The 27,776-nt window shown below is 42.3% G+C and overlaps 1 protein-coding gene across 2 annotated transcripts; it reads right to left on the bottom strand.

Annotated features, from left to right (window-relative positions):
- Nucleotides 1–1,402: 1,402 nt before the first annotated feature.
- On the bottom strand, nucleotides 1,403–26,796 carry LOC108413208 (von Willebrand factor A domain-containing protein 7-like). Of its 2 annotated transcripts, XM_017685599.2 has the most exons (15): nucleotides 26,719–26,796; nucleotides 24,960–25,177; nucleotides 23,491–23,763; nucleotides 18,712–18,805; nucleotides 18,504–18,629; nucleotides 17,735–17,921; nucleotides 15,905–16,077; nucleotides 15,595–15,710; nucleotides 13,625–13,741; nucleotides 13,049–13,222; nucleotides 11,223–11,355; nucleotides 7,877–8,029; nucleotides 6,970–7,062; nucleotides 4,607–4,890; nucleotides 1,403–2,403 (listed from the first exon to the last, which is right to left on the bottom strand). In XM_017685599.2, the coding sequence occupies exons 2-15, from the start codon at nucleotides 25,164–25,166 to the stop codon at nucleotides 2,029–2,031; spliced, it is 2,505 nt and encodes an 834-aa protein (XP_017541088.2). In that variant the 5' UTR covers nucleotides 25,167–25,177; nucleotides 26,719–26,796; the 3' UTR covers nucleotides 1,403–2,028. The 2 variants fall into 2 exon arrangements, with proteins under 2 accessions (XP_017541088.2, XP_017541089.2); XM_017685600.2 differs by lacking the exons at nucleotides 24,960–25,177; nucleotides 26,719–26,796 and adding an exon at nucleotides 24,092–24,152.
- Nucleotides 26,797–27,776: the final 980 nt, after the last annotated feature.

Raw genomic sequence — 27,776 nt, 5'->3', positions numbered from 1 at the left:
AGTCCACTTCTTTCTTTGCTGCCATTCTGTTGTGCTTTTTGAGGTGTGCTTTGGGTCTTAATCATGCTGAAGGACCCATGATCTTTGACCCTAAACTAACTCCCTTACACTGGGTAGCACATTTTGCTCTAGATTGCCTTGGTCATCTTCTGATTTCATTACTCCTTAAATTCAGTTGAGGCCTTCAGTACCTGAGGCAGCAAAGCAGCCCCACAACATTATAGGTCCTCCTCCATGTGTGACTGTACACAGGGCGTCCTTTTTGTCTCCGATAAACAAAATCGCTGCTCTTTTTTTTGTTTGGTCTGCTCACGAAACATTTGCCCGAAAGGATTGTGGTTTGTCTAGGTCCGTTTTAGCAAAGATCAGAAGTGCCTTCTTACATCTTTCTTCCTTGGCCTTCACACATGAATCTTGGTTTAGTGTGTGTCATGTGGTACGGTTGAAACTGCTCCAGATTGCTCCAGGTCTGCCTTTAGCTCTTTGGATGTTCACACCGACTTTTCTCACTGACTTTTCTCTTTGACGCATGTCCTTGGAGGTTCTCGACAGTTCCAAAAGCAATGAGCTTTCAAATTATATTACGCACTGTTTAAACAGGGATATCATGGGCTTTGGAGAGGGCCTTACACCCATTATAATTCGTGTGATCATAGGGTACCACTCAGACCAGCACAACACACACTAACACACCACCACCACCTCAGTGTTACTGCAGTGCTGAGAATGATCCACCACCCAAATAGTACCTGCTCTGTGAGGGTCCATGGGGGTCCTGACCACTGAAGAACAGGGTAACAGAGTATCAGAGAAACAGATGGACTACAGTCTGTAACTGTAGAACTACAGAGTGAAGCTATACAGTCAGTGGAGCTGATAAAGTGGACAGTGAGCGCAGAAACGAGGAGGTGGTCAGAATGTTATGGCTGATCAGTGTATGTGTAAGCTTACCTTTATTCCATGGATATGGTCCATCTCTACATCCACAAATGCAGGTTATGTCTGTACTACGCACAGTGGAAGTCACATCAACAACATCCAGAAACACTGCTGACTTCTCTGGGTTAAAGCTCCTCTGAAATGGACTGATGCTCAGTGGAAACGTGTATTGTGGTCTGATGAGTCCGCATTTCAGATTGTTTACGGAAATAGAGGACGTTGTTTCTCTGAGCCAAAGAAGAAAAGGACCATCCAGATTGTTACCAGCATAAATTCTAAATCCAGCAGCTGTCATGGTGTGGGATAGTATTAGTAGGTAGCCTGCACATTTGTGAAAGCACCATTAACACTGAACACATTCTGGAGAAACATCTGCTGCCTTTTAGACGCCGTCTTTTTCAGGGACATCCATGATTACTTCAACATGACACACCAACTTAAATGATCTCCCTGCGCTAAAAGATCATTTTTCTAGTTCTTTTATTAAATCAAGTGGTTCTTGTCATTTATCAGCATAACATATATATAAGAATGAAATGTTGTTCTTCAGGCCCCAAAGTGAAACACACAACAGCACCACATTATGTAGGACTATATAGAGTGCAGATATATGACAGTGTGAAATGAGTGTACAATATACCATGAATACATAAAACAGAACAATAAATGTACATTACAAATACATCCAACCCTAAGTAGACAAAATAGCAAAACAATATACAAGAATATGTAACATATGTTAGTACATCATGTTGTTATTATATCATTGCAGCAATCTCAGAATGAAAAATATAAAATGTACTAGATTTAAGATGATTTTCATTGGCAAGTATATGATCTTTTGTGTGGTCTTTCACAGAATTTAATCAAAAGCTTTTCCAGCTTCAGGGATGAAATGCATACAGTTCCATTTTCCAGATGATCAGGATAGTGTGACGCGACACATTATGGTGTATAGCCTGTAATGTGCATCAATTTCATTGTCAGTCATATTTTGGACGCCAGCAGCAGGGGGCGCTCTGACCACTTTCCTTCTTTATCAAAATCACCACCACATACAAACCCGCATTCACAGGTCATGTTTTGTTTCTACTTATTGATTACAAGACTGATTAGGAGAGTTCCTGCACTAAGCCACAGACTGAGAGCCAGGCCAGCAGGGGGCGCCACTGCCCTGGACACGGCGAGCCTCAGGAAAGCGTAGTTGATGTCGTTTGTCTCCGGCTTTGTCACCTCGATGGTGAGGATGACCTCAGTGCCGGCTGTAGCGTTACCTGGGGTGCTGAGCTCCACCACGCCGTTAGCCCTACCATCACTACCTGTTGTCAGAGAGCTGGGGAACGTCATGCTGTACTGACCACTGTTCCGGGCAGTGACGGTGTAGTTACTGTAGCTGTTGCTTGTTGCCACGGTGAAAGGGATGCTGAACAGCTGCCCTGGAAACCATGTTCCATTTCTCTCAGCCTGAGGAGGATGGAAAACAGCTCTTTGTAGTGCATAGTCAAGGAACAACAGCTGATCGGAATGAAAACGTGTATTTGAATTAAAATGATAATGATTACCCAAATAAAAGATATTTCAGTATCAGTACTGCTTGATATTGATACGTATTGATGTTTGAGGTAGTTTGGATGAAGTGACCATGCTGTTCTGTTTCTCAAACTGGTATCGGCAGCAAAAGTAGCTACTTCCGAACACCAGGAGGCACTGTTTTAATCGCTGGCCAAGAAGGGAGAAGTCTAGCTGTTCACTCACAACAGCTCAAACCAGCAGGACAGTTAACAGTTAACTAATTTTAACCAGTGAAAAAGTAGGAAAATATCTCAGAACAAGAAGTGATGTAAAGAAAAACAGCCACAATGCCTATAAGAGGTTTTCTTAAATGCATTTCCATTATATAGTTATATCCCTTCAAAATAAAAACAAAGCATGATATTATCTTACTAAAGCCCATTTTACACCAGAGCAAGTAACCCTGTCACATGACATGCTGCTTACAATATGCTTTTATATTAATCAACGTAATCTCTGTTAGATTTTGTATTACTTCACAAATTAGCTGCTTATATTTATATGAACTACACCATAATACACCATATTGCTATGCTGTGCAAAATCTAAATAAAAACAGAACGCATTAAATAATACTTTTTTTAATCCCACAAACGGGGAAATTCCACCTCCGCATTTAACCCATCCACGAAGTGAAACACCACATACACACTACTGAACACACACACACTAGGGGGCAGTGAGCACACTTGCCCGGAGCGGTGGGCAGCCCTATCCATGGCGCCCGGGGAGCAATTGGGGGTTAGGTGTCTTGCTCAAGGACACCTCAGTCATGGACTATATGCCCAATTTGATGCCAGCAACACATTTGAAAAAAGTTGGACCAGGGGCAACTAAAGATTGATAAAGTTGTGTAATGCTTAAAAAAACACTTGGTGGATCATCTCACAGCTAATTAGATTTATTGGCAAGAGGTCAGTTACATGACTGGGTATAAAAGAGCATCTCAGAGAGGCGGAGTCTTTCAGAAGTAAAGAGGAGTCTCTGTTCAAGACTGCACCATCAAATAGAACAACAATTCAAGAAGAATGTTTCTTAAAGTAAAATAGCAAAGAGCTTGGGGATTTCTTCATATACAGTACATAATATCATTAAAATATTTAGAGAATCCACAAACGCTGTTAAACTCTAAAACACAAAGAAGAACCCAAATATAAACAGGATCCAGAACCGCTGCCACCTTCTCTGGGCCTGAGCTCATTTAAAATGGACTGGGGGAAGTGAAAAAGTTTCCGGCGGTCCGACGAACCAACATTTGAAAATAATTTTGGAAATCATGAATGCCTTGTCCTCTGGGCTAAAGAGGAAAGTGTTACTGCATCACATGACATGCTGCACGCAATATACTCCTATGTTAATCAATGCATCCAATGTTGTTATCAGCCAGTATTCATGATGGTTTAGGGGGCATTAGTGCACATGGCCTGGGTGACGTGCTCATCTGTGAAGGCTCCATTAAAGCTGAATGATATAAACATGTTTTATCAACATCTGCTGCCGTCCAGACGACGTCTTTTTCAGGGAAGGCCTTGATTATTTCAGCAAGACGATGTCAAACCACATTCTGCATGTATTACAGCAGCACTGCTCCGTATTAAGAGTCCGGGTGCTAAACTGACCTGCCTGCAGTCCAGACCGGTCACCACTGAAAACATCTGGCACATTATAAAATGAAATACGAAAAATGAGCTCCTGAAACTGACGATCAGCTGAAATCCTGAATCAAACAAGAACAGAAAACATTTCACTGTCAGAGCTGCAGCAGCGTCTCCTCAGTTCCCAAACACTGACAGAGCTGTTATAGAAGAGAACAGACCCCATCCCAAATTTTTTTAAATGTGTTGCAGGCTTCAAATTCAAAATGGACAAATATTTTTCAAAAAAAACAATAAAATTTCAGTAAATTTTTCAATGGCTTTGCACTATTTTGAAGTAATTATATGGTTTACATGATTTGCACATCATTGCATTGCATTTTTAATTTGCATTTTGTATTGTTCCAACTTTATCTGAAACAGGTTCGTATAATCATACAATACAATAGTCACTATAAGCCTGTATGTGGAGTTTAGTATTTGTGGTGTGATGGACTCACAGTGACACCAAAACTGGAAGCTCTGTGCCGGGTGGACGACTGTCTCTGGAAAGAATGATAGTCTGAGGTGGAGGAAGAGGTCTGACCAATGTTGGTCTGACCAATGACGCGTACATAAAACTCCCACTTTGGCACTGTGGTCACCGTCACCAGGAAGTCTCCGTTCCCCACGTCCTCCAGAAGGCTTGTGTGGAACCTGGAGCCTGAGGCTTCAACCAGGGTCACTTCTGTAGGGACCTCTGACCCCGAGCCAAGCATAGACAGCAGTAGAGTCACGTTTCCATCTAACCTCAGGGAGAAAAACAGAAGGAAAGCTTAAACCCTGCATGCTGGCATCATCAGACAACTGCAGTCATATCAGGAGTTCTGAATTATTTGCAACATTAATATTTATTGCTGTATTCTAAATAATAACTTATTTTATCTTATTATATATATAATAAGATAAGACAAGATAAGAAAAGATAAGACAGTCCTTTATTAGTCCCACAACGGGGGCATTCTCAGTGTTACAGCAGCGAAAGGACAGAAATGCATTCAAGAAAAGAGAAGATAAAGAATAGAAACTCTATCCTTGTGACACAGCCACATGAAAGGTGTTAGGTTATAGGAAACACATTGTCACGATTGGCCCCTCCCAGTCCTGTCCATGTGCTTCTTTGTTTTGGCTTTCAGTCCTGCCCTCTTGTTTCATGACTCCGCCCCTTATTGTCTCCACCTGTTTTCCACCTGTCCCTCGTCTTCCCTCTGATATATAAGCCCCGTGTGGGACCTGGTCTGGGTTGGTCTTTGTTTGCTGGATGTTTTGCTTGATGTTTGACTTTCTAGTCTTTGATTGTATCCTGTGGTCAGTCCGTCACATCTGTCCCGCGATCTCTCCATGTTGGCTGTATGAACCTGGACTGTTACGACTGCGACCCTGGATTTGCCCGCAATAAAACCCTCTTATCTCCGCATATGCGTCCGCCTCATCGCTCCCCGTTACGCACATTAATTCAGAGTGTTTATAAGTCCTTGCGAGGTTAAACTTTTCTGTGCAAGCAGTTTAAGTGTGTAAATGTTGCTATTCGGGGTCACATCAAAAGGGGATCAGAATAAAATAGTTACTGAACCATCGCAGCACTGTTCCTTTAAGAGCCTGTGCAAGTGGAGCTTATGGGAAGGAACCAAGGAGGAGCATTTGCTGGTTAAATGGAGGAAAGTTTGGTGTGTTTTGTGAGAACCTCAGGGATTAACAAACAAAAGCCACCAGCTTTTCCTCACAAGGCCTACTTATGAACAGGGCGGACCGGTGGATCAAGCAGGTTCAATAAAGGATCAGAAAGACGAAGAAAGGTGGATGAACCCTCAGGGATCTGGAAGAAGCTTGGGGACAGGTCTGTCACTGCTGGTGAGAAACAGCTGGTTTATATTTGTTTGGTTTGTTTGTTTTCTGCAGTGCATTGCTGAGGACTTGAATTTTATTTTTATTTTTTGCATTTCGGACTTTCTGGACTTCTGGGCGGCAGCAAGGAATATTGTTGAAATCTGAGTGATGTGCGATGGTCCGTTTGCTCATCATAAATTGTGTGTGTTTGTCAGATACACGTAAATATGTACAGCATTTTGGGTGACGGGGTCTGTTGTGGGGTTTTTGTGTTTGTACTACATCGGCTCTTCATCCTAAGCAGCGTATCCTCGGACTATAAACGTAACCCCTAAACTCATAATAAGTCAAGGTGATTGTTACATCCTTCACGAAGAATAACAAAATAATTATAAACAAACAAAAAAGCTAAGATATTCACCCTGTAAGGATATTTTTCCTGAAATTCACGCAGAGTTTTGCACATGAGGTACTGGTTTATATCCTAAATGGGACGGTGACACTAAACAGAGCACTCAGGGTATTTACACTATAGAGATATTTAACAATATACTGCACACGGAGTGTTGATTATACTGCACACAGGAAAAAGGTGATAAAATCACAGTTTATGTTCTGCAGGTGTGTGAGGTCCAGTGGGGGGTTCTACTGGGAGCAGTGCTGGTTGCACAGTCTAATATAGTGAATTACACTGATGCAGACTTATGATTTATTCAGTGCTTCATGAATGTTATGAACAAGATGTGGTTGATATTTTTTTAACACGTCCTCTACAGAGAATACACTTCTGCATATTTTAATACACAATTACTGTTAATTTGCTAAATTAGGCGTTTTATACATGTGTCTGCTGTGGATCTTGCATTATTGTAAACATCAATTCCAAAGACTGGAACAGCAGTGCACAAATATAATATGGACTAAAGTACAGTTGCATAGCTAAAACTAAGCTATCAGTAAGATTAGACCGTCTTGTGGGTTGCGAGTGTTGACTTACCTGATCGAGGCCTGCTTTTAAACACAGTGTAGCCGGGGTGAGGCACCTGGTAAACCTCCACAAAGTCAAACTGGAAGTTTATTGAACTTTTTCCTGAAAACAAAGCAAATTTGGCAATGGAGATTGTGTAGTTGGCATGCTGGGTGTTTTAAGTGAGTTATAAAACATTTCTGCTTAAAAGGCCAAAAGTAAGGATGAAAACCGTTTTACCTGAGAAGCACCTCGTAGACCTGGAAGGATGATTCCACTTGCTAAGATATTAACTTTATAGAAATATAATATGAAAAAATAGATATTTTTCTAACGTCTGGACTGTAGTGTGTAATATTGTAATATTGGCAGCTTGTAATATTTACATTTATGGCATTTGGCTGGCGCTCTTATCCAGAGCGACTTGGTTTGATCATTTTACACAGGTAGGCGAAGGTTGTGTTAGGAGTCTTGCCCAGGGACCCTTATTGGTATAGTGTAGGGTGGTTACCCAGGTGGGGGATTGAACCCCAGTCTACAAGGCAGAAGTGTTAACCACTACACTAACCAACCACTATCTAATCAAAGTATGTTAGTCCATGGCAAATCTGCTCGTTTCATGATATAATTAAAATATTTTTGTGTGTATTCGGACATAATGTATGAAACAAGCCAAATAGGTTGAATAATCTTATAATATTTTAATAATACAAATATTAATATTATAATGACTGCGCTTGCTCAGAAATTTATGTGTAGTTTTGCAAAGTTAATGTTACTTCCAAACGTCTGGACTGTAGTGTGTATCTGTGAATGTTACGAATGAGTGGGACTTGTTGGCTGAAGTGTCTGTGGAATTTGTGTAACTTAATGAGCTGAAATGAAACTCGTCCCAATTCCGGGACTTTTCCCCTCAGTGAGCTTGAGAGAGTTTTACCGGTGACTTTGAGTGTGTAGGGCTGAGTTGAGTTCATGTAGATGGTCCACCCTCCTGCCTGGCTGGAGGTTTTGACTTGCACCATGTGGAAGTTCACCACGCTCTGAATCACAGCCAGAGAACCGTCTGACTGACCGCTCGACTGAGACTGACCTGTACGGAAAGGAGAAAACACAGGACCAGTTCTGGGCTTGTATATGTTATTTACATCAGAGCACAGTTTACACATTGCATGCTTTCAGGTCACAGACCTAGCAACCACCCGGAACAGAACCTTTGTAAACAGTACACATTTAAAAAAAGATGGTTCTTCAAGCAGTTCTTTAGTAAAGAAAATGGTTTTATACAGAACTATGAACACTCAGAACCCTTTGCATGATTACATGGTTCTCTGCATTGTAAAATGTTTCTTCAGATTGATGGAGAACGTGCTGGAGATGATTCCATACAGAACCATCCACAGCACATTCTCCATCAATCTGGAGAAATCTTTAATGATGGAAAGAACCATTTAAGCATGCAAAGGGTTCTTTGAGTGTTCGTGCTGCTATTATCTTTACTACAGAACCTTGAATCGTCTTTTTAAGGAGTGTTTAAGATTAAAAGAAAGTCTACAGCATGGCCCACTACGCTTCATAAAGTTTGGAATCACTTGCTACACATTTTCTAGGAAAAATGACTAGTTTCTATTGCATAGTTTCTATTTATTTGTTTAGATTAACATGTTGGAAAAAACGGTCACATCTGCTGGCAGTTCCCCTCCACGTCAACAGGGGTCTCACTCTTCTGAATATTGAGACTCTAGCTGACTCCTGCTCCTCATCAGAGGCCATTTTGTAGGCTATTTAAGGGACATTCAGACCTACATTCTGTGTGGAGCCTAGCCTAGCCTCCCTGAGCCTAGCCTAGCCTAGCCTAGCCTAGCCTAGCCTAGCCTAGCCTAGCCTAGCCTAGCCTAGCCTAGCCTAGCCTAGCCTAACTGAGCCTAACTCCCCTGAGCCTAGCCTAGCCTAGCTCCCCTGAGCCGAGCTGAGCCTAGCCTAACTGAGCCTAGTCCCCCTGAGCCTAGCCTAGCTCCCCTGAGCTGAGCCTAGCCTTGCCTAGCCTAACTGAGCCTAGCCTAACTCTGCCTAGCCCACCTGAGCCTAGCCTAGCCTAGCTGAGCCTAGCTGAGCCCCCCTGAGGCAAGCCTAGCCTAGCCCACCTGAGCCTAGCCTAGCTGAGCCCCCCTGAGCCAAGCCTAGCCTAGCTGAGCCTAGCCTAGCCCAGCTGAGCCTGTCTTTTTTTTCTTGTAACTTTAATGAGTTTGCATCATGTTTCTGGATTGTTTGTTTGATCTGTTATCGTTTCCTGACAGATTTGAAACTGCCTGGTTTTGTTGGTGCTTCTTCTGTTTGTGTACTAAACCCCCACATCTGATTCCAAACATCTGCTGAGGAGTCGCTCGTTACACATAAAATAGGCCATAACATTTGTACAGGCCACATTTATCCATTTTTTTTATTCATCTTTATCCATTTGTCAAGTGTTCTGGCTTGAGATTTGATTTCTACATTTGAAATGTGATCATTATTCATATATTCATTTTATTATGACTCAGTTCTCAATGTTCTACAGCGTTCTCGATCCTTTTAGAACCTTCCACAGCTCCATTTATCGTTCATTCCTTTAGTTTTGTCCTCCCGAAACCTGTGACATTTTCCAGGACAAGCACATTAAAATGGTTTTTTATGCATTGATCTGCAACCAGATCGGCTTTATAATGTTAGAAAAGTTATTAACAGCAGTATATCTCCTCAAACAAGAGCATTTAACCTCTTAAACTCCAAGCCTATTTTTGCCTATTTTCGCCTGAAAATATGACATACCCAAATATTAATGCTTTTTACTCAAATATTATATAATCCAGAGGCAATTTTAAGAAGTATTATTACTCAAAAGCCTTTACAAAATTAATTGAAAACACTTGAAATTATTGAAATTAAACTATAATGGCCAAAATATGGTAAAAATAGGAAAAAAAAACAAGGCGCTTTTCAAAATTTCTTTTTTTGTTTTAGATTTTAGGGACCATAAACTGAAGAGGTCATGTCCATGAAATGTTTTTGCAGTTCCATATTTTGCCCCTTGGGGTCAAATTTTTACCATGTATAATTTTAAACTGATTACCCTCACTGATCAGAAGTTATTCAGTCTAGAGTAGACAGTGTACATACATGTCTGTGTACATTTCTCCAAGTGTCCCTTTGGAAATCTCCAAAGGACCACAACCTCTCCAAATTGAAAAAAACGAATTTTCTAACAATTTTTGCAGGAAAAAAAGTGTTTATGTATTACCTACTCTTGATGGCAACATCCTATGGTGTATTTCTTTACATTATTTGACAAAATTTTGTTATAACAACAATTTTAACTGTATTATAAAAGCCAAATAAAACGCACTTGACGCTAATCTTCCGGGTTATATCCCGCCTCCCCTGTTGCGCCTCCGCCTAACGTGGCACCTGGTTGGTCGACAGGTTTGAGTGACGTGTCGTTGGAAAGGGGAGAATCTCAGCTTTACGACCGCGTTTGTTTGAAATCGGTAGGACAAAGAGATCATATTTTAATTTGGGTTTAAATTAGACATAAAAGATTTTTGCCTTCTGTTTTTTTCAAGCACTCTTTGCACAAAAAAGCGGATTACTACCGAACGCGTTACCGGAAATACACGGGTGTGGTGTCATTTTGAAGCCAAGAAGGAGAGGTAAGCGATGACGTGGGCGTTTTCCGTGTGAGGTGTTCCTCCGACCGGCAGGGGTCGTTACGCATGGTTGCTGAGGTTTCGCAAAAAAAAATCTCCTGTTTGAAACGCCACACTCTTTTGGCTCTAATTCGGAAACCCTACGTCGTACAGTAAAACGGATCATCGCGTCGTATTCCGGAGAGCCAGACGGTTTGAACGATGTATAACATGCCCACATTGGATCAAATATGGATTTATAAAAACCTTAAATATAAAAAATATTAAGCTTATTTTTTAATAAAACTTTTGCTAACAAGGTATATTTCGCCCAAAATGGTTATTTTCTGAAAGGAAATACAGCTAAACTGGCTAGATAGCTGGCAAGCAGAGGTTCTAAGCTTTCATATGACATATTGGGTGTCGATATTGACCCTATAATTATTCATAAACACTGGCAAACATTAATTATGACACATTTCTGTCCCGCCGTCGGGCCAGCGCCCGTTAAGAGGTTAAAACAATCTGATCAAGAAAGAATGCTTTTAGGAAAAAATAAACTTCAGACAACTTGGTAAATGCTTTCTTATGTTGTAGGTTCAGTGGAGTACAGTGTGGAATCACCAGAGGGAGCAGTGATGGTGAACTGTGTTGAATTTCCTGTTATGTAGAACGTCAGGTTTCTCACAGAGGAGTCCACTGCAAAGGAGAAAGGTTCTGCTGTCCCCGGGTCTCTCACCGTCTGAAATATGGTGACCTGAGGAGACAGGAGAGGTGGATTACCACTCAGAAACTCGGATTAATATCACTCACCACAGTTGTTCCGGATGTCTATTACAGGAACAATGAATTGCGTGTACAGCAGCTCAGTTTGTCACCCAGATCGGATGAACTAGGACCTTTGAGACTCTGTGTTGAGCTGCTAGTGAGCAATGGGTGGTAAAAGGGGAGGGTGAGACCCCCCTGCTGTGAAAACAATTCACACCTTGCCACAGAGTAAGTCAATTTTATTTATATAGCACATTTAAAACCAAAGTGCTTTACAATGGTCTTGGTCTTAAAAATAGTCACAGATGGAGCCCAATGTCATTTGGGAGGCCATTCCGAAGACTTGGTGCAGCGACAGAAGAAGCACAAAAGCACAATTTAACTGTGGAACAGTTAAAAGTGACTGGGATGCAGACATTAAAGATTTTCAGGACACATGCATACAAAGCATGTTCACAACATATGCAGGTGCCTGACCACTGAAAGCTTTAAAAACCATCAATGCCATTGTATATTGGATTCTGTAATGCGCTGGGAGCCTGGAATAATGGGCCCTGGAATAATGCTAAACCTGGAATAATGGGCTCTCTCTTCTTCGTCCCAGTTGACATTCTGGCTGCAGCATTTTCAACTAGTTGTAGATGAGCAAGAGATGCTTTATTCCCAAAATACAGTGCATTACAGTGATCAAATCATAGATGCCACAAAGGCATGAATGACTTCCTCCAGATCTGAAGCATTAAGCAATGATTTGAAACTGCGTTTATTTGCGTATCAAATTTGAATTCGGTCTTGGTTACTGTGCAATATACAAAATAACATCTGTTTTTACTATCATTCAGTTGAAGAAAGCTCTGGGTCATGCAATTCTTAACATCCATGATATATTCATTGAGTCTTCCTAAAGAGGAATGAGTTCTAAGGTTCTAAGGTAAGTACAGTTGTACATCGTCTACATAAAAATGAAATCAGATGTTTTGTTTGTGAACAATTTGTTCCAGGGGAGAATCTATTATGGAAAAAGAACAGGGCCTAAAATGGACCCTTGTGGAACCCCAGATGTCACAAACGCAGAGGAGTCTTTTCTGATGTTAACGGAAAAGGTTCTATATTTCATATAAGAGAGAAACCAATTAAGAGCTAAACTCTTGACCCCAACACAGTGTTCCAAACGTTCAATGAGGATATCATGATCAACTGTGTCGAACGCAGCACTCAAGTCCAGCAAGACCAGGACCGAACGGTCACCAGAATCAGCAACAGCCCTGCATTATAAAACAATAAGAACGTTTTTATAAATGTTGATTTGCTCACCCATGAAGACAGAAATCCAGTTCACGTCTAGTTCATAAGCCATACTTATTTCCATCAAAATACAGTTTTTAGTGCATAAACTGAGGGACCACCAGATCACCCAGAAATGAATGGCTTTCTGTGAAAAAGGGTCAAGTAATATAAAAAACAAACATTCAAGAGTGCCGAGGGCAACTTTAGTCGACAGACGCATCAACTGCGTTTTGATGGGATAGAAATGATACACAGTTATCGGGACATGCAAACCAAACTACTTAAGAAAAAAGTGATGGGAAGCGTTTAATGTGACTCTGATGGGCAAATCTGGCGGTTTGTCTTATTTTATGACTGCAGAGATGTTAAGAAGTGTTTATCAGTGTTGCGTTTACCAGAGAAGAGATGGAGGTGTCGTTGATGGCACTAGTAGTGTCAGCTAGCAGTTGGTTGGGGACCTCGATGCCCAGTCCACCTGAGGCCACCGCTAAATCCTCGTACACCTGGTTCACTGGGTTGGAGAGGCTGCGAGTCGTGTTGCTCCGAGGATTGGTCAGCACAAAATTCACCTGTTAACGCAACAGGGATGAAAATGAGAAGATGATCGTTTTAGTCCCGCAGTGGGTAAATTCATAGTTGAGTTGTGAGACCTTCTATCCTGCTTCACATTGCCAGGCAGGGTCTATTTAAGTGATATTTAGATTCGGCAGGTCTGGCAGTGATCATCAGTGAAACCGAACCGAATAGTTAATTGAAGTTTGGATAACTGGTCAATGTAGTAGCTAAAGGGCAATTAGTTTTCCCACATAGGGCCAAGTAGGACTGAACATTTTTCCTTTAATATATATATATATATATATATATATATATATATATATATATATTAATTATACAAAAATGTTCGATTGTTTGGTGTTAGGTACCTGACAAGACTCTAAGCTTTAAGCAATCCTGGTTTGGTTAATACTTGCCGTGGACTTGGTGCTCTCAATCAATGCCAGAACTGTACTTTTCATCTCAGCATCTTTGGGTTCTCCGTCAGTGAAAAGAAAGATCTCAGATGCCACAGGAGCAGCTGCAAGAGCAAGCTGTGGAGCAGACATATAGGAGATATTAGGAGAATTTGTACAATAAGTAAAGTGTACATGCCTATCATGTGTTTTTGTGAAGTTGCTGTCAGAAAACGAAACTATAATCATAAAATCATAACATTTTTCAAATGCATCACACACCGTCCGTCAGCTCTGCCCTCAGAGCCGATCATACCTATCAAATACAATCACAAATGACAGGAGCTTCTCTTTCAACTTGTTTAACCTGTTAACCGCTTACTGCAGGCCCCCTGGTGGCCATTCCACTAACAGAATGGAAACGGATTCGGATGTTTTTACTGTAAAATGAAATAATATAAATAAACCATTTCATCTCTGTAACTCTCATCAGATGAACTAGGACTCTTGTGTCTCTGCATGTGAAACGTTGTGAATCTGTGTTGAGCTGCTAGTGAGCAATGATGGGGCGAAAGGGGAGGGGTGTGAACCCCCTGCTGTGAAACACTATTCACACCTCTCCACAAAGACGTGCTGAGATTAAACAGACACGACTGCAGCTTTCTGCATATCAGACACTTCGGTAAAGGTTTACTTGCCTGCTGTCCCACAAAGATGAAAATCCAGCTCGTTTCTGCATTTTGATTGGCCGTATCATGAAATCTGTTTCACGACGTTCAGATGCCTTCAACTCTTTCAGCAGAGTTTCAAGTGAAATGCAGATGCTTAACGCATCTGCTTTACACGTCTCAAGCACAATTTAGTTTAATGTAGGTTTCAAACAACTAAAGCAAATAAACGTTTCCCAGTGTAAAGCCCACCTTGGATCCCATATACAGTAATCCCCCGCTACTTCGCAGATTCGCTACTTCGCGGGATTTTTCAAGGGGACTTATTGGTGTGAAAGTTAGAGATGACGAATCACAGACTCCCAGTTTTTATTCTGGCCTGTGATTGGTATTTTGAAAGATGCTCACATATCCAGCAACTCCTTGTCATCTCTCTCTCTCTCTCTCTCTCTCTCTCTCTCTCTCTCTCTCTCTCTCTCTCTCTCTCTCTCTCTCTCTGAGTCTCTCGCGACCACCTCATCAGAAGATTGCTTACAGCGCGGTCGTATTCAGTTGATCTTGACTTTGTGCAGTGTGGTTTGCTTTTGTTTTTTTTGCGTTTCTTTGCGATTTTGACCATCTGCAATGGCTTCCAAGTGTGCTTCTTCATCCAAGGCTGGTACTGAGGCTAAACGCAAACGATGAACCAAGTAAAAAAATGACGATTGCTGAGAAGATTAAACTTTTAGATATGTTGAAGGGAGGGAGAAGCTGCGCAGCCACGGGACACAATTTTGGTGTTAATGAATCCACCGTACGCTCCATCAAGAAGTATGAGGCTACCATCAGGAAGATGGCTTCTCTCTCCTTTAATAAGATGGTAAAGAAGGTGGTCTTTACTTAGGCTAAATCACAGCTTAGGAATTACTCTGTTAAAGAAACTGGTAGGATATCACATGTAGTCCCAGCTGAAAAACATTATAGAATGACTGTTTTTAATGCAAAGGGTGGGTTGTTAACAGTACAGGGAGGGTTTTAAAAGTCCAAAAACGTGTTCAATACATTAAAAAATATCTTTCCTCTACTTCGCGGAAATTCGTTGGTCTTGAAACGCATCCCCCGCGAAAAACGAGAGATCATTGTAATTATAATTTACTAAAAAAGCTCAAGATGCACAGTTAGTTATAGGAAAAGAATTACACAATAGGACACTTAACTTTTGCTGTAATTTTGCAATTGTTTTTATCCTGGTAAGTGCGACTAATACAATATTTATTTTGTGTTGACATTTCAAAATAACACTCAGTACAGTTTCAATATGACACATAACAAACTGTATCGTACCCAAAGTCCAGACAGACTCATTTCAAGATCATCTGCTCCTCCTCCGCCGGCAGAAAGAGCATTGACTTCAGTTTTAAACACAGCCGGGTCTGTTGTTTTATACACTGGCCCGAAACCTGTAGGTCATGATAAATTCAGGATATTTAGAAGACAAATGGAATTTTTTGTATTCTTCAGATTTACAGTTCATAGTGGTTTCATTCAGAGCACCAGAATACATAAAGGATTAAAGCCATGTGATCAGTGCAGAAGTACAGAATTGTATTCCAGAAATGACAGAAGCACCACAGCACAGACCACCCCAGCCCACCTGAGTTGCTGAATGGGACCAGGATGTAGGCGGAAGGTTCATCCACGGTGCCCCGCCTACTGTCTATGATGTAGGAAGTGATACGCTTGACTTCAGCGATTTCCTCTGTCATACTGGCTGAGGTGTCCACCACGAAACAGAGGACTGAGGACGACTTAGAGATTCCCATCAGTCTGGCAGATAAAGAAGAGGAACCGAGAGAAGATCAACATCTGAACAGATTTGAATCTACATCAGGGTGTCTGTTTCATCTCCATCTAACATACATTTCACCAGGGCGCTGTTACACCAACAGGTCTTAAGTCTGGTTGTAAGGCGTGGGAGCGACGATGAGGCGGACGCATGTGCTGAGAGAAGCGGAATTTATTAGGGGCAAATCCATTCTCAGGGTCTAGACAGTCCAGGGTCAGAGAGCCAACACGGAGAGAAGGAGGGACAGACATAACAGAAAACGAAAACAGGCTAAACAAACAACGGAGGCCAGCAGAACAAACACCAAACGATACAATACAAATACCAGCAACTGACTAAGGAAAACGCAGGGCTTAAATACAAGAACAACGAGGGTTAACAAGACACAGGTGGTTAACACCGGTGAGAACAATCAAGGGCGGGGTCTGGAAACAAGGGGGCAGGGCCGGGAAGAATCAAAACAAAGAAGCACATGGACAAGACTAATGGTAAACAGAAGCACATGGAGGACTGGGAGGGGCCAATTGTGACACTGGTTAAAAGCTAATTCACTTTCTGGGTGTGACTTTAAAACCACTGAAGCCTAAATTTTACGCCTAGCTGGGAGTATAAAGTCAAGTACTAGACCTTTTCTACTCTATTATAACCACTTTAATATGGTCAGTAATATGCATGTGGCTCTTTTCCTGCCCTGTCGTGGCTCTACAGCTGAATCAGTAGGTAATAATAAAATAATCCTCCTCTACAGTAAAATAAAGCTCTGCTGATCCTTCAACACAGTTTAGCAGTAAATGGTCTTAAACGCTGGAGTTAATGTAGAACTGCTGATTCACCCTTTAACCCTGAAGATCAGCGCAGACGGCTGGTCACCATAGCAACACAGACGACAGTCTTGCCCAGGTAGTAGCTACGAAACGGTAAAGAGAGAGATTTAAGACGAGCATCGATAATCTGGAGACTAATGGACTTATTAGTGTTTATAATCAGTCCAGCTGGTTTCCTGATACGTTTAACCTGCAACGAGAAACCGACGAACACTAAAAAGTCTCGAAGCTGAAGTCAGTTTCTTGCTCACCAGCTTCTTGTTTGATTTCACCTTAACTGGGGCAGCAGTTACATTCTGGCGCCTCAGGCTTCATTTAAAGTGGAACGAGGAAATTAGAACAATTTGCTGGCGAATGAGAAGCGGCTTCAGCCTCATAAAAAGTCGAACGTTGAGAGACATTTTACAAAAAACTGACCTACTTTTCTGTAAAAGTTTCCTGCCAGAGATGCGAGAAAAGCAGCTATAGCTGAGCTAAAGCTTAAAGCAGAGCAGAGTAAGTCTGTGTTTTTATGGATGTTGCACTTTTTATGATATATTAGAACATCAGCAGCCAAGCAGCAGCAGCCAAGATGGTAAATGTGGCTCCCAAGGTGGTTTGATTTTTGTTGAAAGGACAAAATAGCTCTTCTTAACATTTGGGTTATGACCCCTGGTACAGGAGCTGCGAAGCCAGCTACCTGGCTATCTCAATACCTTACCTTAGTTGGGCTTCCAAAACCACATCACACGTTCCTGGAAATATTTTCACAAGGCTGCTTTCGCTTCACTGATCCTCTCTGATTCAGCAATAATACCTGATAACTCATTCCTACCTGAGGAATTCAACATTTCCTGCTGCTTCTCTGATGTCCTGCAGAAGATCCCTGGTGGCTGCTGTGGCCACATCTGCTGCCACAAAGTGGAGGCTGCCGTGAGCGGTCGTGGTGCCATCCTTGTTGATGCCCCCTTTGGGTGTCACCAAGCTCGTCAGGTCACCTAGTCCTCCATGGCTGCACTTCCCTGTGGATTTCCAGTCAGGCAGAAGAACATTCAGAACGTTTTGGGCTCTCTGACAATGTCATGCATGGGCTTCTAGCCTCACGTCATTAACAGAACCTCATAAAAATGTGCCAGAATTTTCAGTGCAATGCTTTTATTTTCTGTATTTTGATATTGTGGCGTCAGAGCAGAGTAAGACACAGGAGACATTGCGATTTAAAGGGTAAATGCTCTTTTATTTAACAGACAGCAAGGGAGAGCCGCTGCTCTGCGGTCAGGGTAGCAGGCAGGTCACTTCTACCCATATGCTTTCTACTCCATGGCAGAGGACAACACCCAACCTACTAACCCACAGCCCAGCACAGATTGACACAAATAACACATTTTCATCTACTTCACATGGCCACACCTCCCAGGCTAGGAAAAAAATGGCATTGTCAGGAAAAACTAACTTGAGTATAGTCAAGTCTGGGCTGTCATTTGTTATCTAGACAAATCTAATGACTTTTAAGGAGGTTGAATACTTTTGCAAGGCACTCTATTTTTGCTTACTTCTAACATGGGAATAAGAAGTGGAGTCTTGCGAAAACATTAACTCAGTACCTTTGGGTTTGTTAGGGCTTCGCAGGCTGAAATATCCAGAAGTCAGTTTCTTCTGGGTGATGATCGTCTCCAGAATGTTGCCCGTGCAGTCGCCATCGCAGCTGCTGCACGTTGGGGTGTTCACGTCTGAAACGAACATGAGATACATTTAATTTACATTCATTCATACAGATAAGAAATATAATTACAAACTCAGATCAACAAACACCTGCAAGGTTGTCCAGAGGCAGACTTGACTTGATGAGGGTGGAGTACGGAGACCGGTTTCCCAGTTCAATCCAGTTACTGTGACTGTAGAAATCCTTCAACATCAGCAGAAAGTCGGTCCGTTACGGTCAGATTAATGTTCTTATACTCATTAGTTCTGAGATAATCTGCTTCTAAAGATGCTTTCAGGACACAGCTTGGTGTAGCTACTTTTATGAGATCCAATAACTCAATAAAAAAATATCTCCAAAGGTCAAAGTGCTACGTTCTTTGGCACCAGTAAACTGGATCTGCAGATTTGCCAGTGGCCACCGGTTTGGTACCACAGGCTCCAGTTTCATGTGGTAATGCACCAACTTAGTTTTATCCAGAATAGCTGATACGGCATTAAAGCAGGGGTCTCAAGCTCAAATTACCAAGAGGCCGCAAGACCGGTGGGCTTCTCCAAGGGGAGCAAGCTGAAAAAACTGCCTCATGTCTTTTAAAGTATGAATTTAAACACATCACATTTTCTACACTCATTTTAGCGCAGCTTCCTCCGTGTTAATTGGCAGTGGTAAAAACATTGTTCAATAAATAGTTAAGTGTTTAATTAAATTAAACAAATTTGCACAGAGCCCCGCTGATGGAGACTTGTATAAATAAAAATAATGTGTGGCTACGACTTAGTAGGGCATGGGAACGAGATCGCGGCTTGCTAAGTCGTGGCCACTGAATTCACGAGCATTGAATTAAATATTGTTTGCAGTATATTGTGCTGCACTTATATATTATCTTTTATTGTATTGCACTGTGTATTGTAGTTTACTGTATTGTAGTGTATTGTATTGTACTGTGTTTTAGTGTATTGTATTGTAGTCTAGTGTGTTGTAGTGTAGTGTAGTGTATTGTAGTGTGTTGTAGTGTATTGTATTGTAGTGTGTTTTAGTGTATTGTATTGTAGTCTAGTGTGTTGTAGTGTAGTGTAGTGTATTGTATTGTAGTGTGTTGTAGTGTATTGTATTGTAGTTTAGTGTATAGTAGTGTATTGTAGTGTACTGTGTTGTACTGTATTGTAGTGTGTTGTAGTGTACTGTGTTGTAGTCTAGTGTGTTGTAGTGTATTGTAGTGTAGTGTGTTGTATTGTATTGTAGTTTAGTGTATAGTAGTGTAGTGTATTGTAGTGTATTGTATTGTAGTGTAGCGTAGTGTAGTGTAGTGTATTGGACTGTAGTGTAGTGTAGTGTGTTGTAGTGTATTGTAGTGTGTTGTATTGCACTGTTCTGTGTTCAGCTCTGCTCCTTCTCTCTCTGTATCTACAGTGACTGTATCTCTATCAGTATCTGAGCTCAGGACCGTCTTTCTCTCTAACCTGCTGGTAACCAGCAGAGACACTTTCTCTAGACAGACAGAGCTCTTCTTGTAAGTCGCTCTGGATCAGAGCGTCTGCTAAACGCTGGAAATGTAAATGTAAATGGTCACGACTTAATCATCTCATTCCCAAGCCGTACTAAGTTGTGGCGTTATTTTTTATTAATACAGGACGTCACCAGAGGGGCTCCATAAAATTTGTGTAGGGACCCCTAAAATACATTTGCATTTAACAGTACGAGTCTATGGGACTCTTATTGTGACAACAGTATTCCTGATGTGTTACGCCGCGGCAGGGGTGCACAGGAGGACAGTTAATCTGTGTTACGCTGTGGCAGGGGTGCACAGGAGGACAGGTAATCTGTGTTACGCTGTGGCAGGGGTGCACAGGAGGACAGGTAATCTGTGTTACGTTGTGGCAGGGGTGCACAGAAGGACAGGTAATCTGTGTTACGCTGTGGCAGGGGTGCACAGGAGGACAGAGGACAGTTAATCTGTGTTACGCTGTGGCAGGGGTGCACAGGAGGACAGGTAATCTGTGTTACACTGCGGCAGGGGTGCACAGGAGGACAGGTAATCTGTGTTACGCTGTGGCAGGGGTGCACAGGAGGACAGGTAATCTGTGTTACGCTGTGGCAGGGGTGCACAGGAGGACAGGTAATCTGTGTTACGTTGTGGCAGGGGTGCACAGGAGGACAGTTAATCTGTGTTACGCTGTGGCAGGGGTGCACAGGAGGACAGTTAATCTGTGTTACACTGCGGCAGGGGTGCACAGGAGGACAGGTAATCTGTGTTACGCTGCGGCAGGGGTGCACAGGAGGACAGTTAATCTGTGTTACGCTGCGGCAGGGGTGCACAGGAGGACAGTTAATCTGTGTTACGCTGCGGCAGGGGTGCACAGGAGGACAGTTAATCTGTGTTACGCTGCGGCAGGGGTGCACAGGAGGACAGTTAATCTGTGTTACGCTGCGGCAGGGGTGCACAGGAGGACAGGTAATCTGTGTTACGCTGCGGCAGGGGTGCACAGGAGGACAGTTAATCTGTGTTACGCTGCGGCAGGGGTGCACAGGAGGACAGGTAATCTGTGTTACGCTGCGGCAGGGGTGCACAGGAGGACAGGTAATCTGTGTTACGCTGTGGCAGGGGTGCACAGGAGGACAGTTAATCTGTGTTACGCTGTGGCAGGGGTGCACAGGAGGACAGTTAATCTGTGTTACGCTGTGGCAGGGGTGCACAGGAGGACAGGTAATCTGTGTTACGCTCAGCCTGCGTTCATAGCTGGAGCCCCAGTGCTACTGCTTCTCCTGCTTCTCCTGTTCTACTGTTTTATTAACAGCTTTAATCTCTTGGGGGGCCCTGTGCTATGAAGGAAGATGATCTGCACACAGACCCCCTTGGGGCAGTGGTTGAGATCTTCCTCTGAAATGAGCCCCTCTAATAAAAGAGCATCACTTCATTAACAGCTACCAGCGCCGCTCTGTAGGCGACCCTGCCCGTCTGCAGGGACAGCAGAGGAGGGGAAAGTTCAGCTCCTCACTGCTGGGCTTTAGTTACATTTAGGGATCATACGCCTTCAAAGAGGGGGGCAGTTATTTATTATCACCCCCCCTAATTCTTCAGTGATATGAAGCTGAAGTCAGAGATTCTCCAGATTCTCGTTCGAATTTTCCCGTTCGAGAAACCCAGACATCAGCACTAGTAGAGACTTTTTATGCTTGTTGTGAAGAAAACGACCAAAATAAACCGAAACCACATTAAGCTAAGATAAAACAGTGGGTGTCGTAATTTTTTAACTGAGAAAATTCCCACGTTTGTGGGTTTCTTTGGTCTCTTGTTCTCCGTCTCGCTGTTTTTTCTCTTTTCTCATATCTCTCTGTTTGGAGTCTCTGAGAAACCTCCGTTTGGAGGGTCATGTAGCCCCAACACTTCACCCCACCCCTCTATCTCAACAAGAATCAGGACACCCACCCAACGTGAACGCTTAAAACAGAGGGCTGAGGGCTCAGTGGTAGGGATGAGGGGTGAAGTGGGACTGGGTAAGACCAAACAAGACTTCACAAATAAAAATAGATTTCTCAGTTTTTGAATACGTTACACAATGACTGACAATGACAAACAAGTGAGAATTGCTGGGCTAAAACTCAGGTGACTCAGGTAGTCAGCAGCAGATGTAACACTAGCAACACCTCCTGAAGCATTATTAGTGTCCATTGTAAAACCAGTTCAAAGTTATTTCACAGACTTTCCCTTTCCAGCTGTTTTTGGTCCTGTTTACTACGGACAGTGGTGGACAGTAACTGAATAACTGAATAACTGAGTACCTGAGTAAATGTAATTGGTTTCTGTACTTTAGTATTTTTGGTGTATCTGTACTGAAGTTTCTCCGTTCTGGGCGACTTTTTCCTTTCACTCCACTACATTTCAGAGTCTAATATCCGACTTTTTCCTCCTACATTTTGAGAAATCTGTCGTTCCTTTTGGTTTCTGTGTGTATAAAAACGTCACATGTCAAAACGAAAGAAGCGCAAAGCCAGAGCACCAATCAGGGCCCAGCGGTCACTTTGTTTAGAGCTGGTTTTGACCTGTTGGTCATACCGACCCAGTGCAGCACGCGGTTCAACGTCAGCGCAGCAGCGTAAAACTTTGGGAGAGTCTGTTCAACATAAATGATGAACTAACCTAACTTTGTGTAAATAGAGCTCAATATAGAAATATGTCCACATATGCAGTCGAGACTGACGCGGCTTTTTTCTGAATTTCTACAAACACCATTTCATTTTATAGTAAATGAGTTTGGGCTGGTTTATGTTTATGAACAGACGCCTACAGATCAACATAGTAAAGGAGCTCATCTGTGATCCTGAGTTTAAAGCCAGTTTTTATTCAACTTAAACTTGGAACTAAGTTGTAAATAAATCTGAAACTGAAACTTTGCTTGTGTGTAAAAAGTGATTTCAGAGCCACTCGGTTCTCCCTGATGGAAACTGTTTACCTTCAGTGTTTTGTGCTTCTGATCATTTTAATAGACGTCAGCGTCACTAATTAATGACGTTCTATTAAAAGACTGGTTTACCAAGAGAGACGCTGGAGGACTTTCACCTGAAATGAGTTCATGAATCCAGTCTGGTTATAAAAATGATAACAGGGCATCAGAGCCAGAATTACTCTTTTAGTAATTTTACTTTGTACTTAAGTACATTTGAAGGGAAATACTTTAGTACTTTTACTCAAGTGGAGGTCTAAAGGGAGGAACTTCTACTTTTACTGGAGGAATATTTTAACTTGGGTGTCTCGACTTTAACTCAGTACAGGGTCTGTGTACTTCGTTGACCTCTATGGACTGAATGCATGTTATTTCATTTTGTGAGGTATTGATATTAGTGTTAGTGCTGAAAACCTTAAACAATACCCAACTTATTCGTGCCGTTACCTGTAAGGTGTGCAGGGTCTCGCCCAGCCGCTGTCTTGCGTACTCATAGTTCTTCAGTCTGAGGCTGGCCTTCACCAGAGAGACTCCCTCCGTGATCAGGTTGCGCGCTTGCTCGAAACTCTCATCATCGAAATGATACTCTACGTTGAACATGCGTCTGCCGTCCACCCAGGCGTTCCTTATGCTGATATCGGTGATGGCGGACTTTAATGTGGAGGCTGAGGCAGGAGAGAGGCAGGCTTTGGCCAGAGACTCTGCGGTCAGTGAGTTTGGCTGCAGAAAAAACAGGGAGCACTTTATTTAGATGCTTTTCAGACGCTTAACTTGTCAAGAACTAAATATCCAACATTTAACCTCAATCCAAAACCTAACGTGGTGGTACAGAGTGAACCTGACTGACCCGAACAGCGTGAACGCCACAACAAGCTCAGAGATACAGCATCATATTTCTACATTACAGTAAATCAACCACCGAGCTGCTGTGGTGAGGAGTCTGTTCCTCAGGGTGAGGAACCACCTCCAGGACTGTGGATCTGTCAGTGAATAGATATTTATCTCCGAGCAGCATTTTTAACCACAAATGTGAGTAAAACTGGCCTACTGTTCGCTCTCCAGCCCAGTTTAATTATCTTTTTTCGGCCATTTTCCTCGTTAAAAGTGACAGCGTGGAGCTTTTCAGCTGAAGTTGAACAGGTTTAAACTCAATGGAGTGGAAACTCTGGTGAGGCTGACGCAATTAGGAGCGCTGCAATGATTCCCGGCGGTATCGGCTACGGTTTACAAGCTTCCGCATTGATGAAAGTTTGAGAATGGCCTGTTGAAGAAGATCACAAGTTGTTGTGCTTCATTTGCTGGCTGTAGTTGGCCACAGCTGCACTGTACACACAGAGTTTTATCAGTTCGCTCCAAGCCTCTCTACATCTTTCCCAGCCATCGGCGTCAGACTGACTCAGTGCATCCTAAACGAACAGACCGGCCCAGCTAAGCACGGAAGAACACGGAGAACACTCGTCATGGGTTCTCCCTTTGCCCCTTTGAGTGTGTCTGTGGTAGTCATGTGCTTTTGTTGTTGTTCTGTGCCCCCCCCCAATTGTCCTGCCCCCTTTTCTCTGTGCTCCGCCCCTCATTAGTCCCAGGTGTTTCTTGTTTCCCCTCTGTTCAGTCTCCTTATCTTGCATTGTTGATGTTACACTGTCACTTGTTTTCTTTCATCTTGTACTTTTGGTTTTGTCTGGACACTAATTCAAATAAAAGCAACTCACATGTGCATCCCACCTCCTCGCCTCCACCGTTACAACACTACAATACTCTACAATACTCTAATTAGCCGGCTTGTGTCCTAGTTGTGTTTTAGCTCATATGGTTGTACTGATATACTACAGTGTGGTGAGCGTGCACATACTTTCACACGAATTACTATCGGTTTCGTGTTCTAAGCCCTGACATGTTTGTTTATATGATTGTCTCACCGGGACGAAGTTTCCACCCTGTTGCAGAACATGGGTCCTGCACGCCTCTGCTGATGTCTGTAAAACAGCTGCCCTTGTGATGTTGTGGTGGGTATTAGAGGAGGATGAGATGACTTTGAAAGCGTGAATGCTCATCTGAGCGATGAGGGACATGAAGAAGTAGAAGAAGAAGAAGGAGAAGGTGGTGAAAATGAGCTTTGGAAACATTTTCGGTCCACCTGTGAAAGAAACCAAAAACCAAACAACAAAAAAAGGTCAGAACAGCAAAAACGTTTTAACTAGCTTCAGAAGTGTCGTGTATGGGCGGTGAGCGTAAATGTGCTCTGAAAAAAAAAGAGCAATATTAGAACAAACACAAAGAAACTTAATACAACAAATAGTGAATGCACGTGTGGTACTAAAGCTCCTCCTCGAGGAAGCACAGTACTGATGATCCAATACCTGCTTTATCTAACCCCTGTGTTGAATGAGGAGCTGCTGATAGAACTGAACAGATCCATTCGACGGCTGAGGAGCAGTGAGGAGTCTGAAACCAAACCTACGTTCTTCTAACCAGCTCACAGCATCTCATCTACTTTTGAAGGATCTTTATATTTATTCTAGTGCTATGTCATGGTTTTCTCGCGTGAAAACACACTGACTGCCAGAATAACTGGTTTTAAACACGGTGAGATGTTTGCACAGCAGTAATAAAACAAAGAAGCCTCAACAGCTAATGTTTTTAGTATTCAGTGTGTCCAGGATTTACCTTTTTTGCAGCTTCCGACGTCTTACCTTGTTAGAAATGAAGGTTCTGTTCAGCTACATTTTTCCTTCATCAACGTAAATGAGTGGTGAACATTAACAGTGGTGAATATTAACAGTGGTGAACATTAACGGTGGTGTACATTTAACGGTGGTGTACATTAACGGTGGTGCACATTAACGGTGGTGCACATTAACGGTGGTGCACATTAACAGTGGTGCACATTAACAGTGGTGAACATTAACAGTGGTGAACATTAACAGTGGTGAACATTGACTTTCCCACATTGGGTGAAACTCTGATGTTGCTCTAGTTTAAACTCTGTAATGTTTAACGCCTGTAATGAGCTTTATTGTGTTTTAGTGTTTCAGTAAATTCTTCACTCTAAACACTGGAGGAGGCTTTAGTCCAGTGCGCTCCACTTAGCGTGTAAAATGATCAGCACTTAAAATGCTATAACGTCTAATGCATTTCAATAAATATGTTTAGCCATGTTTGTAAAGTCTTATGAAGGCATTATAACATGTTATAGATGCTTACAAACATGACATTTATAGAAAGTGTTCCCATAAGTTGCTTTAAGTGCTGGCTTTTATTTTAACGCTCGCATGTTTCAGTTTCAGTGTGACGGACCTGCGGCATGTACAGACCTGCATAACTGACTGTGAGCATCAGTATAAGCGATCGCAGTGTCGGTCACTTAAAGCTATAACAGTAACAGTAACAGTAAAAGCAACAACAGTCATTTTTAAATGAACACTGAAAATCAAATGTGTTGAATTTACCTCCTTCAAACATTCCATTATTCCCACATGGATTAAAGGATATTACATCAAAACAATTAGGGATGAAAGTGAGTGAACTGCATGGCATTGCTGTGCCAATGTAATGCGTTTTATTTCTGCGGAGTTCTTCATCACCACCTGACTCACGTTATAGTCGTATTCCCTGATACTGAGCATGTCTTTGGCTTTTTTTTAAAGTTAAATAATATCCATACGTTAAACGTCTTACCTGAAACTCTGAGAGCTCACAGATGTTGGCTCCAGCTCCACGTTCAGGTCTGACCCTGCACGGATGTGTGCGCTTTACCAGTTTCAGGTTTTTTCGAATGTTATTTCACAATTGTGCCTTCAAACCTGTTTGGGGTGAAATGATGAAACTTTTGTTTTTGGTTCTGTGATGCACTTTTGATTTCACACTCATCATCACCCCCATAAACAATGTTTACAGAGCAGATGAGACCGGCCAGGTTACAGTAGTGTGTGTGCAGCAGCAGCACTTACAGCCACAAAGGGAATCTGACACGTTAAAAGTCTGTGAGTTCAATAAAGTCACTGTCCCCACACCCTTAAAAAACATGGTCCTTCAAGGGTTCTTTAGTAACAAAAATAGTTCTATATAGAAAATTGAGCTCTCTAAAAGCTTTGCATGAATAAATGCTTCTTCTGCTGCCACAGGCTTGACATCATAGCAATAGCAGAACCCTTTTTTATTCTGTAAAGAACCATTTTCTTTAGTAAAGATCCTGTAGCACTAGTCAGCTCTCAGTAGCAGTAACGCTAACCAATCAGCTCTCAGTAGCAGTAACACTAACCAATCAGCTCTCAGTAGCAGTAACTCTAACCAATCAGCTCTCAGTAGCAGTAACACTAACCAATCAGCTCTCAGTAGCAGTAACTCTAACCAATCAGCTCTCAGTAGCAGTAACGCTAACCAATCAGCTCTCAGTAGCAGTAACTCTAACCAATCAGCTCTCAGTAGCAGTAACGCTAACCAATCAGCTCTCAGTAGCAGTAACGCTAACCAATCAGCTCTCAGTAGCAGTAACGCTAACCAATCAACTCTCAGTAGCAGTAACGCTAACCAATCAGCTCTCAGTAGCAGTAACGCTAACCAATCAGCTCTCAGTAGCAGTAACGCTAACCAATCAGCTCTCAGTAGCAGTAACTCTAACCAATCAGCTCTCAGTAGCAGTAACGCTAACCAATCAGCTCTCAGTAGCAGTAACTCTAACCAATCAGCTCTCAGTAGCAGTAACGCTAACCAATCAGCTCTCAGTAGCAGTAACT

The sequence above is a fragment of the Pygocentrus nattereri genome, chromosome 3 (assembly GCF_015220715.1).
Source record: "Pygocentrus nattereri isolate fPygNat1 chromosome 3, fPygNat1.pri, whole genome shotgun sequence".
Lineage (NCBI taxonomy): Eukaryota > Metazoa > Chordata > Actinopteri > Characiformes > Serrasalmidae > Pygocentrus > Pygocentrus nattereri.
Note: the sequence above shows the minus strand (reverse complement) of the source record. Positions and strands in the feature narration are given on the sequence as shown.